Source organism: Mauremys reevesii, linkage group 8 (genome assembly GCF_016161935.1).
Source record: "Mauremys reevesii isolate NIE-2019 linkage group 8, ASM1616193v1, whole genome shotgun sequence".
Lineage (NCBI taxonomy): Eukaryota > Metazoa > Chordata > Testudines > Geoemydidae > Mauremys > Mauremys reevesii.
Genome location: NC_052630.1, coordinates 56,911,131 through 56,923,864, shown reverse-complemented (window position 1 = coordinate 56,923,864; position 12,734 = coordinate 56,911,131). Strand labels below are relative to the sequence as shown.

Below are 12,734 nucleotides of genomic sequence, written 5' to 3'. Positions count from 1 at the left end.
ATAAACTACTTTTTCTTTCTTTTTTTTTCCCATTTACAGTTATGAGATGCTGCAGGATAATGTTGAGGGATATCGTCGAGAAATAACATCCCTTCAGGAGAGAACGCAAAAGCTCACAGCAACAACTCAAAAACAGGAACAGATAATTAACACCATGACCCAGGACTTAAGAGGAGCTAATGAAAAGCTGGCTATTGCAGAGGTGATTGTACAACCTTTTCATGCAATCTGTATTCGTGTACACTTTGAATTTAGTATAGTGACAAAGTAAATTTCTATTCCATTGTCTTGAAAACTGTTAGAATTTGAGCCAGTGCTTCACACCACCTGAAATTTTGGAATTCATATGTGAGAGATTTTATTTACCATCACAAATACTTAGAGACTCAGTAAACTCTTCTAAGGGCTGTTTTCTTCAACTGATGAATAGAGTGAAGCTTTTGCTTTTGGCTAATGTTAGTCAGCTAGCTAAAGTTTTGTAATTCCAGCCTTAGATTGTAACTTGGCTTAAATTTCAGAAATTTAACATTTAGAAGAGTACTTGACTGGCTTTGGTTTCTTATCTTAATTGTTTGTTTTTAAGAAGTTATACAGTAGGTAAATTTTGCCCAAATTAACTAATGCACAGATTTGCTGTTAAGATGCTAAATTTTTCATTTGTAATCTGCTCTTTTAAAGGTGAGAGCAGAGAACTTGAAAAAAGAGAAGGATATCTTGAAGATGGCTGAAGTTCGTCTGACCCAGCAACGAGAATCTTTATTAGCTGAGCAAAGGGGACAAAATTTACTGCTTACTAATCTGCGAACTATTCAGGTATAATCAAATGCCATCCTTTTTCTTGGATGCAAAAACCATGTGAACTGGAGACACAGTTTTTTCAACTGATAACACTAAATGTGTAACACTTACTTTGTCAGATCTTTCAAGAATTAGTATAATGACTTGGCATGTTGTATTCAAGGCTTTAAAAATACTGGTGAAAATAGCATGTTTCAAGATATTATCCAATGCCTGATGAAATCATTGATTTCGGTAAGCATTGGATCAGGCCATTAAGCAGCAATCATTGTTTCAAGTCAAATAAACATTCATTACTTGAATATGTTACTTAAGAGGAGCTAATGAAAAGCTGGCTATTGCAGAGGTGATTGTACAACCTTTTCATGCAATCTGTAAGCAATAATACTGTTATCAGTATGGGCATCATTTTTATGCACTTTTCAAAAGACAAGAAATTATTCTCCTTCCATTGATAATATAACCATTAAAATGCAAGTGACTATAAATTGTGGATCAGATCAAAAAAGTGATTACTTGTTTCATTAACTCTGACAAACTTGATTCTGGTCACTGCCTGACCTACTAATTTTGTTTTCCTGTTACACTGTGATGTGTTTAATATTTCGTTCATAAATAATTCGTTCATAATAACATTCCTAGCAAATTCATCATTAATGATGACTGAACGTTTGTTTAATGACACATCTTTTTTAAAATACATGCTGTTTGATGTGTGTAGTTACAAGAAATTTTATTAGAGAAAAATTTGACAGGCAGTAAAAGCTCATTTTTCATGGTGGTAACAAATTCTGCTGTACATGCCAATCAATTGGCTGTCTACCTCTTGATACAGCATACTGTGTGGTGCGTAATTTTTTTGGGGGGTGGGTGAGGGTAACAGGAATGGTGTGGAGTTAACTCATACTAAGTGATTAGGATTTCTTCACTTGTCTGAATTGTTCCACATGGTTGCAATTGCATTTCGTGCTTTTATCAGGTGATATTGGAGAGGTCCGAGACAGAGACTAAACAAAGACTCAACAACCAGGTAGAGAAACTAGAGCGTGAGATATCCCAGCTGAAGAAGAAACTAGAGAATGAGGTAGAACAAAGGCACGTGCTGACCAAAAACCAAGATGTGAGTACTTGTAAGCAATTTTTTCTAATTGCTGTTTAAGAGAAAAATAAATGAAATTGCTTACCAGCTTGCAAGATCTGCTTAATCATTATATTGTTGTCTTGTATTAATTATATTGGATTTTTATGCAATGTGTCAGGTATTGCAGACTCAAGAACACTGCCTTTACAGGTTCATCTGTTGGATGCTAAGAGACAACTTGAGACTGAAATGAACCGTCACCTTAACACAAAGGAGCTGCTGAAGAATGCCCAGAAAGAAACTGCCACATTGAAACAGCAGCTGAATAATACTGAAGCTCAGTTAGCCTCCCAGACATCGCAGCAGGCTCCTGGGAAAGGTAAAGTGAAATGGTGACTTATTGAAACATGTACCAGTTTGAAAGCTGCCTGATGAAGGAGGAGACTAGAGTGATTTATGTCCAGTGTTGTGTGTAAATCTAGGAATACAGTCTCTGAAATCAGAAAACCTCATTCTGATTACTCCAACATGTTCAGATACAGTTTGACCAATATGACCTATAAAAGAATTCAGATGGACCAGACTTAAAAACAGGACAAATCAATAGGTCTCCTACGTAGACTTGACAGCTTACCTTTATGTGAAATGCTATTTCTTAAATACATCTGGTCTTCTAATTCCTCATTCTCACCATTGTAATTAATTGCTTAGGGTAATGGGTGGAAATTTATGAACTTGCATTTTATGTCATAATTGCAATGTAAGATTGTGGGTGAAATCCTGGTTCCGCAGAAGTTAATGGCAGAACTTCCATTGACTTCACTAGGGCCAGTGATTTACCTTATATCTTTTAAAGCGGCAGATTTTTTGATGTGTTCTTTCAACAGATAGCGACTAACTTTTTTAAAAAGTCTTGATTTCATGTATGCTTTAGTCCTGTGTTTAAGATACAGGATTTTATGATGTTTTGGTTACGAATTTATTTTAATTTATTCCACTGTGCAACATTTAGAACTACATATTGATATTTTTAGCAATAGTTACAGATGAGAAGGGACTTACCTCATGAGCTATTACTTTTTATTTAGTGCTTAGGATTTTCTAAAAGATAAATCCTTTTGGCTTGAAATTTCTCATGTTTGTTCATAGCCTTAAAGGAAAACTTCTGATCATTGGAAAATAATTTGGTTTGACTGTTTTTAAGAAATTTATGAACCTTGAAACTTCTTACTTGTTAAAAAATACTTTTTTTATTCTTATAGTACCCCAAAAATTCTGTGTTTAAAAAATACTTAAATTAAATGTGTACATTCTCCTCCAAATATGAAAGAGCACTTTATCTTTTAAAAAGAAACGTTTACAGAGATGGTAAGATTATAAGTAGAGACCCATGACATTTGTTAAAACTTTTTATAGTTTTTCATTTAGTTTTGGGAAATTTTGTGTTACTTTGTTGTATCCATCCCAGCAGGAGTAGCAGAGGATCCTTCCATGGGAGGGTAGGAGGCTGAGGAGGTTCTCATGTCCCATGGGAGGCCTTGTGGGGTTTCAGGGTGAGCCCACCCAACATTTGCCATGCAGCAGCAGTGGTTCTTGCCCCATGAGGCTGAGTCCAGCTTTCTGTTCCAGGCATTGTGACCTGGTGGACAGGGTTACAACACCACTCAAGTTTTGTCTGGCCATCATGGCAATAGGAGGGCAATTGGGCCAAATTTGAGCAAATAGTACTGCAAATTCGGGTTGCAGCACCACTCACTCAGATTTGGCCTGGAGACCCCATCACGTCATGATAGACAGATGGCTGGGCCAAGGCTGAGCAGCACTGCGTCCCCCTGCAGGGAACTGGGCCCAGCACTGTGGGGCAGGCGCACCCCTGCAGGGTGAGGTATTGGGAGCGGGGAGGGGAAGGGCACAGTTGCTTTATTCTGTTTTATATATGTTGTTCATATCTGCGAAAATCACAGGGCTCTAATGATAAGGCTAGTCTTACCAGATTACCCTCGTGTGTACTGTCTCATCTCACTTCTCCCTTGCAGCACCACAAAAATTAATATGTACAGCCAGGGTAATGTCTGGTGAAATTAAGTTGCTTCCTGTGAAAATTACCAAGCAATGCCACTGCTCATCTTCAGAAGGTATAACTGGGACATAATTTACATCTTAAAGACTGAGTTCTAATTTATTAAATTTATGCATTGTTATATCTTAGGACAGTCTAGTGCAAATGAGGATGTGGATGATCTTGTTAGTCGACTAAGACAAGCTGAGGAACAAGTTAATGACCTGAAGGAAAGACTGAAGACTACTACTAGTAATGTGGAACAGTACAGAGCTATGGTTCTTAGTCTAGAAGAATCCCTTAATAAAGAAAAACAGGTAAGTGTCAATATGTATTTACTCATTAACATTACTTGCTAAATATAACAGTGTACATCTTGGTCATATTTTTCACTGTATTAGTACTCTTACTTATCAGGAGTTCTGCAGCCTGTGTTTCATGGGATGTCACAATCAGAAGCAAGTATTTTGCAGTGCCTGTTAGGAAATGTCCACAGTGACATTACAATTACTAGAAACCTCTTGCTGAGGCTTTTCCAGCTGCTCTCTGAGAGCTTTTTGAAATATCCCCAGAGGACTATTGCTCCATTGCTGTTTGTGTAGACCTGCTGTTTGTTTAGTTTCATATTTAAAAATGTTTATATAGTATTTCTATTTTTATATAAATAAAAATAAATGTTTAGACCCTTCCTCATCTTCCCACACAGCGATCAGATCCTGGACTTCCATGCTGGGGACCTCTTTCTATTCTGGGATTAAAGTCCTAGTGTAGACCAGGCCTTAGAGTCTTGTGAAATTATACCGTTTCTTTTCAGTACTTACTGTAAATAGACTTTCAAGCAAACTGCACATTCAGTCTTCCTGCATACTTTAATGCCCATATGTTAATATAACTGAACTGTAAATTTGAGGAAAGGCTGACTCCTTGCCTGACTGTCTCCAAGTTCTCTACTAGAAAGTGGTCTCAGCCCTCACAAGACCTTTGGAAATGTTGGCATTGCATATGAATCAGATTTAATTTATGTCAGACATTCTATATAATCACTTTTTATCCTAATGGAGTAAACTTTTCAAATATGTGAAAGAATACTTTCTAGGCACACTTCAAGCATGAAGGCAAATATCCACATCCTATTTGTAAAAAACATCACTGCCTAAACTGCAAATGCAGCCCAATGTTATAAATTGTCAGTATGTCTTTTAGATTCTTGATCTGTCAAAGTAGAGAATATCCAAATAGAACTTCGATCACCAGACAAAATGTATCGTTTTTACTAAAATTGTGGCATCCAACAGATCAAGTACATGTAGCTCTGTGTTCAGCATCCAGTCCTCTTCCACTCCAGTTGTTATTGCAAACATTTCATTGAGGCATGAGTTTTATACATTTTACAAACTTTAATATGTAATAAGATATTTCAGCTGATGTATATCCAAACTAGTTATCTGAAATTGCTCTTCAAAAATGCCCCCAGTGGGATGTTGAAAATATCCCGAGTTATTGAAAAATACTATTAGCTATACTTTCCAATGTCCCCATGACATTTGGCTAACTGAGATTGAGAATCCATTTTTTGGCTTAAAATGAGTATTGCAAGAATGTGAAACATAAAATGTGAATCTTTATAAGGAAAGTATGGAACACAAACAGATCTCATGTACCCTGTAGTGTGTGTGGATCTAAATTTTTACTGACAGCTTGACCTTTTGTCTTTTTTATTTTTGTAAAGGTGACAGAGGAAGTTCGGGCAACTGTTGAGGCCCGTTTGAAGGATTCTTCTGAGTATCAAGCCCAGCTAGAAAAGAAGCTGATGGAGGCAGAGAAGGAAAAGCAAGAACTTCAGGATGAGAAACGTAAAGCTATAGAGAACATGGAGCAACAGGTATAGAGTGCTGAACGTTCACCTTCCTTGTGTCTGCAAGAATATGTTTGCAGTTAGTCTTTAATTGTAGTTTTCATTTTAACTTCTATGCAGAAAAGGAAAACCATGCAGTCTCCAGTGCTAATTTTTTGTACCTTTCACAAAAGGTTTTACAGGAGTGTAACTCAGTTAGAAGGATGCTATATTAAAGTATATAAATACATATATAAAACTCTTATCCACTCAGTCCTTCACTGTTTCTCTTATCTTATACTTTGATCAGTGCTTGAAGGAAATAGCGTCGGCACACTAGCAAAACCAAGCTGCAGAATTTGTGTATGTATGCCAGAATTAGGGCATCCAGACCCTTTAATTTTTCCATTTTATATTTGGAAAATGGCTGGTTTTCTTCCTCTTGGAGTTGAAATTAACAAGACTGCTGTGCAACCAGCATCACTCATGTGAACTCAGCTGGGAAAGCATAGTTAACTGTTTCTGAAAAGGGAGCTCAGAACACCTGAATTCACACAAAAATGGCTCTATTACATTAATAAGCCAAAATCTAAATCTCACCAGATTATAACCATTTAAAATTCCTCCTTTGGCTCTAAATTATTCATATCTTATACCTCTTCATGTTGCTTCTTTTAAACACTATGTTATAGTACTTGATAAATTACATTGTCATGTTCAATTTTATTTCCTTCCTATAGCTATCTGAACTGAAGAAGAGTCTCTCTAATGTGCAATCTGAAGTCCAGGAAGCTCTTCAAAGAGCAAGCACAGCAATAAATAATGAACAGCAAGCCAGGCGTGACTGTCAGGAACAAGTAAGTTTAGGTTTTAGTTATAAATGGCCGGATGAAGATTGTTTGTTTGATAGTTTTGTCTCTGTCTGAAGCCAAGGACAAGTTTAGCTTTCAGTGCAGTTGGTCAGAGAAATTAGTGGAAAAAGAGTTACAGGAGCAGTTTGTCCATTCCTATGACATGATTGTTTCCTAGACTGTATTTCCCGGTGCTTTATTGCCTTGATGTAATCTAAATTTTACGTAACTAGAGTGTTAATTAAATAGACTTTGAATATAAAATCCTGCACTTGTGTATTGCCCCAGTGTGGACCTGCCGCAGCGGGAAGAGGCATCCCTCCTTCGGCCCAGCCCAGCCCCGCTGGAGCTGCCGCGGCCGGGAAGAGATGCCCGTTCCCCAGCCCCGAGCTTCTGCGGCAGGAGAGGTCTGGGAGAGTCCTCTCTTCCCACCGCAGCCCCGGGGCAGCCTGTACCCCAAACCTCTCGTCCCCATCCCCACCCCAGAGCCCAGCCCTCTGCCCCAGCCCTGAGCCCCCTTCTTACTTAACTCTCCAGAAGAAGGTGAAAACTGAAGTTCTCACCAGTATATACTAGGGGAAAATCTCTTTCCAAACCCAATTTTGACAATTACTTAGACTTCATGCTAGCAGCAATAACTGTAGCAAGACATTTTTGCCAGTACTCTGAGAAGATAAGTTTGGTGTCAAGTAACTTCTGGTTTTTACAGTGAATCCTAGTCACGCTTATTTTTCTACATCTGAGAATTCCAGTAACTCTTTCAGAAAACTCCATTGTGTAGTTAATATAGACTGAGTGTTTAATTGCCAGGGATTTCCATGTGTCAGATAATAAGACTGAATCAATCTTTTGCTGGTCCTTCCCCCCTTTTTGTTTTTACCTCTCTCCATAGTTGCAATCAGCAGAAGTACTTGAACAAGCTTCTATCCCTCTCGATGCAGAATTTAAAGGAAGAGGGCTGGTGATAGGGCATGTAAAAAGGGGATTTCATCCAGCTGGCTGCCAGAGCGTTAATATTTAGGGATATATTCAAATCTGCATATCTGTTTTCTCAGGCTTTTGAGAATCACATGGGTTAAGGGATAGGGACACTTTGAAGAGGTGGCATAGATTTTATTATTGGTGGCTTAATTTGTTTATCAGGATTGATCTACAAGAGAAGACAAGTCTAATATTGGGAGATTTCCCTTTTTTGTATTTATGTAACTTTTGAACAAGTATGTAAAGCTATGGAGGGTATGTGATATAATTGAAATAACAAAGTACACTGTTTCTCACAGGCAAAGATAGCTTCAGAAGCTCAAAATAAGTATGAGCGGGAATTAATGCTTCATGCAGCTGATGTTGAGGCCTTGCAGGCTGCTAAAAGTCAAGTTGCTAAGAATTCAGCAATAAGGCAGCAGTTAGAGGAAGCTACTCAGAAAGCTGAATCTGCACTTCTGGAGTGCAAAGCCTCATGGGAAGAGCGGGAGAGAATGTTAAAGGTAGGATTTTTCTGGCTCCAGTGACTTTTCTGAAGTGTATAGATATCTGTAGTGTTCAGACCCATGCAAATTAAAATTCATCATGACCAAACAGAGAAATATTTCTGTCGTAGGATGAAGCTTCAAAGCTTGGGTCTCGCTGTGAAGACTTAGAAAAACAAAACCGATTATTACATGAGCAACTGGAACATCTAAGTGACAAGATGGTGACCTCTGTGAAGGAATCTATGCCAAGTGCATTGAATGTTTCGCTCAATGAAGAAGGCAAATCACAAGAACAAATCTTAGAAATTCTCAGGTAATTTCATTTGCTGAACTGGTTAGTTCACCTTCATTTTCTTTTTTGGAAAACACAGAAAATTTCAAAATTAAAGTGGATTAATTTTTAACTGATATTAGCTGTGGTGACAGCCTTTTGCCCTGCTTCAGTAGTAGCAGAGAGAGGTGGAATTGCAACTGCTGAATCGTCCCAAGTATCATAGGGAAAAGATGTAAGGCAGAGACTTGTCTGGAGGGCCTGGTACCTCCTGGTAAATGTTGGTGGCAAGAACATTCTACAGAGTGACACCTTCCCAGAGTAGGCTCAAGTGTTCTTGTTTCCTTTATTTATTGGTAGATATTAGGATTTGCTTTTGGGTCTCTTCAGCCAACTGCCATTTTTATTTTCTTTTAGCAGCAGGCGTCATTCTGACATGGGTGTCTAGATTTAAAATTCCTTCTTACTCTTGAGTTCAAATGACCCCCTTTCTTATAGATTTATACGCCGAGAGAAGGAGATTGCGGAAACAAGGTTTGAGGTGGCCCAGGTGGAGAGCTTGCGTTATCGTCAAAGGGTGGATCACCTGGAAAGGGAGCTCCAGGAGTTGCATGATAGTCTGAACGCAGAGAGAGAAAAAGTTCAGGTGTGTACATGAACTGTTGGTTACACTTTCAACAATAGCTGAAATGTCTTCCTCCTTATTCAAGTCTTTTCCTACTTTAACTGCGTATGTCTATGCTGCAGCTGGGAGTGTGTTTCTGAGCTTGGATAGACAGAAGTACTAGCTTAGCTCAAGCTAGCTCGCTAAAAATAGCAGTGTAGCCAGTGATAGCAGAGGCAGCGGCTCAGGCTACCAGTCAGAGTCTGAAGCCAGCCAGACCCCCTAAGTATGTACTTAGGCAGCTAGCCTGAGCCACCCATCTGTGCTATCCTCAGCTATGCTTCTATTTATAGCAGTATTTTTAGAGCTCTGTTTGAGCTAGCATGTGTCTGTCTACCTGAGCTGGGAAGCATGCCTCTCATCTGCAGCGCAAACATAAGCTAAAAGCTAAGAAGTGTGCAAGAGTCCATTGTATTTGGATTGGGATTGATATTTGTCCAGTTGCACTAACTTTGCTCCTAGCCCAATGAACTTGCTCTCAAAAGCAGGATAGCAATTATGCATCGAGAACTTGTTTTAACATGAATAGTTGTGCAGAACAGATATTTAGGAAGCAGTCAAAAGAAATTTTTGGAGAAATGGTACAGAGAATCACATGGGGAAGCCTGCTATTTTCAGGGTTTTTAAACAATATATTAATTTCTTCATCTAACTCTTTAAAAAGTGTTTACATGAGTTTATGTACACTGTGGTAGTTTTCTAAAATCGAAAGCCAATGAGCGTTGTTTGAATGTTTATGTCCAAAGAAAGCTAAACCAGTTTGGATGATTTTCTTTGACCTAACAGATAACAGCAAAAACAATTGCTCAGCATGAAGAACTAATGAAAAAGACGGAAACCATGAATGTGTTGATAGAAACCAACAAGATGCTGAGAGAAGAGAAAGAGAGGCTAGAACAAGAACTACAACAAATGCAGGCAAAGGTTAGTGATGAGACTTATGCACAGAGTTCTCAGACACTCAGTATTTGAAGGAGAACCGTGTTAGTCTGTATCTGCAGAAAGAACAGGAGTACTTGTGGCACTTTAGAGACTAACAAATTTATTTGAGCATAAGCTTTCATGGGCTACAGCCCACTTCATCGGATGCATAGAATGGAACATATAGTAAGGAGATATACACAACTCCCACCTTTTCATGTTCTCTGTGTGTGTCTATACATCTCCTTATTATATGTTCTTTTTATAGAAACTCTTGGTTAACAATACGCTGTTGATCAGGACTCTCATTAAAATAAGACAGATAAAGGGATGGACTGAAGTGGTGGGCTGCAATTTTATTAACTTAGGCCACATAGCACTGCTGCCCAGTGTTATATCACACAGACCAGGAATTTAATGGTGTCCAGTGTGATTTACAGGGCTCCCACTCCCATCATATAAGCAGTAACTCAGGGTTGACCCTCCTCAGTCTACCCCTAGAACTCAGCTCACTTCTGAATCTTCTCTCTCTCTCTCTCTCTCAGTAGAGGATATTAAGGGGACCTCAATTTGTGCAGACTTCGGGCCTCCTCTTTTACAGGCACAAGGTCCACCAGTGAAATCTTAAGTGTAATTTACTTCTGGGAGTGTTGCACCTTTTAGCCTTTATCTGCAGTAGCCAGTGGAGATACCCCCGAAAGCATGGAAAGAGGTTTAAATTGGCCTTTGTGGTCCACCATCAATCAGCTTTCCCACTTCTCCCCAAACTGGCCAGTGGGAGGCAGAGAACCTGAGGAGGAGGAGGAGGGACCTAGCCATGGCCTTCTCAGGCATGCACTCTCCCATCTCTCCTTCTGGGCTTTACATCACTCTGCCAGTCTGACCAACATCCCCTCTGGTCCCCCAGTGAGATGGGGGTATATTTTAATACCTGATGATTTCCCAGGTGCGTAAGCTAGAGGCAGACATCCTACCTTTACAAGAGTCTAATGCTGAGCTAAGTGAAAAAAGTGGAATGCTGCAGGCAGAAAAGAAGCTGTTGGAAGAGGATGTCAAACGTTGGAAAGCCCGGACCCAGGTGAGTGCGTCTTTTCACAGAGGAAATCCAAATGAAAGAACTCAAATGTTGGTAGATCAACCCCATTTCCTGAAAAAGTGATGGAAGACTGAAGTGAATTTGATTTGTGAAACATCACCAATGAATATGTATTTATAAAGCTTGAATTTGTTAGGTACTATGAGTTTCCCTTGTCACTCTGCCTGGTATGGGACACAGCTAAGAGCGCCAATTTCAGGTCAGACTGCCAGAATACAAGGCATATACCCCAGGCTGGTGGTGTATTCTATCCTAAGACTTCACCAAACCGGTAACAAAAATGTGTGCTTCCAAATTACTATACTAGTTATTATGGAGCCACGGACAGTCCCCCTCATGCATTGCCCAGACAAACCATTTATCTGTGATAAATGATTATTAAAACCAGAAATAACACATTAGATTCTTCCTGTTCCAAAGAACCAGCCACTTACCCACAGATCAAAATATACTTCATGATCTTGCCCAAAAAACATGCTTCAGCCAATCTTTAGTAACTAACTAAAGATTTATTAATAAGGAAGAGTGCTTAAAAGGTTAAAATGAATCATATGTTACAGTTGATTTCAGAGTTTGTAGATCAGGATAATAGCAGTGATGTTAAATCAGCCAGTTTTGCAATAAGTCTCTCTGGGTCATCCAAATGATTGGGGATCCTCAGTCCATTGTTTAAAGCTTCCCTTTGTTATAGAAATCATAGTCCAGAGATGAGGAGCAAGAAAGAGGCAGAGGGATAATGTCACAGTCTCCAGGTATATTCTCAGTCCATGTGCATGGAAAGTTAGTCTCAAACATGGAGTCAGGAATCACATGTTCTGCGTGCCCTTGGCGATTCATGAGGCATCAATTGTCTACATGCTCTCTGAGGCATAGTTGGAAGGGGTCCACTGGAAGAGTTGATTCTCCTTAATGGTCCATCAACCATAGCTGACTGGTCTTGATTTAAATCTGTGTTGTGTGTGTTACTCAGGAACACAATGTGTTTGAGATACAAACACATAGCAAAGATTCATAACTGTGTATGCAATGATACTACACGCATATAAACAGGATAACATTGCTCAACAGCTTACAACTTTTCTAATGATAACTTACAAGGTATACGTTGAGATTCATCACAATTGTGCAACAGTGGTGATACATTAGTGGTGATACCTTTGTGTAAACATGGTCATCTTTTTTTATACAGTATCACATGCCTAACTTAGATTGCAGTTCTAAACCATCATTGACAGAGCACAAAAGCAACAATCACCAGCATGTATAGATTCTGTAGAATGAAATATGTTTTCTTTTTGCAAGAATCAAGACTATTCAGATTACAAATATCTTTCAGCACTTACTGAGCCAACAGAAAGACACTGATCTTGAAGAATATCGGAAGCTCCTTTCAGAGAAGGAGGCAAATACCAAACGCATACAACAGATGAGTGAAGAAACAGGCAGGCTTAAAGCAGAAATAGCAAGGTACAGTATAAGGAAATTTTGTGGAAAGTTCTGCATACTAAAAGTCTGTTTTACTACGTAATATTTAAAATAAGACAACATCAGGAAATGAAACTCATAAATATCCCTATATAAGTGTTAAGCCTTTGGTGTTTGTTCAGCAATTTAACTCCTTTTTATACTCCTAGTTATAAAAAATGAAGTGTTAATTTATTTGGAAACAGGACATTTAAAATAAGTAGCC

General features: G+C 38.8%; 1 protein-coding gene across 3 annotated transcripts in view; it reads left to right on the top strand.

Moving 5' to 3' along the window:
* Positions 1-12,734, top strand: part of TPR (translocated promoter region, nuclear basket protein) — a 76,429-nt gene that overhangs the window by 33,711 nt on the left and 29,984 nt on the right. For all 3 annotated transcript variants that reach the window (XM_039486747.1, XM_039486746.1, XM_039486745.1), the window contains exons 18-30: positions 40-202; positions 679-813; positions 1,778-1,918; positions 2,090-2,258; positions 4,089-4,255; positions 5,668-5,820; positions 6,513-6,629; positions 7,904-8,107; positions 8,221-8,405; positions 8,862-9,009; positions 9,814-9,951; positions 10,895-11,026; positions 12,381-12,511. In XM_039486747.1, the coding sequence (XP_039342681.1) occupies positions 40-202; positions 679-813; positions 1,778-1,918; positions 2,090-2,258; positions 4,089-4,255; positions 5,668-5,820; positions 6,513-6,629; positions 7,904-8,107; positions 8,221-8,405; positions 8,862-9,009; positions 9,814-9,951; positions 10,895-11,026; positions 12,381-12,511 (1,983 nt within the window). The remainder of the gene's footprint in view (positions 1-39; positions 203-678; positions 814-1,777; positions 1,919-2,089; positions 2,259-4,088; positions 4,256-5,667; positions 5,821-6,512; positions 6,630-7,903; positions 8,108-8,220; positions 8,406-8,861; positions 9,010-9,813; positions 9,952-10,894; positions 11,027-12,380; positions 12,512-12,734) is intronic.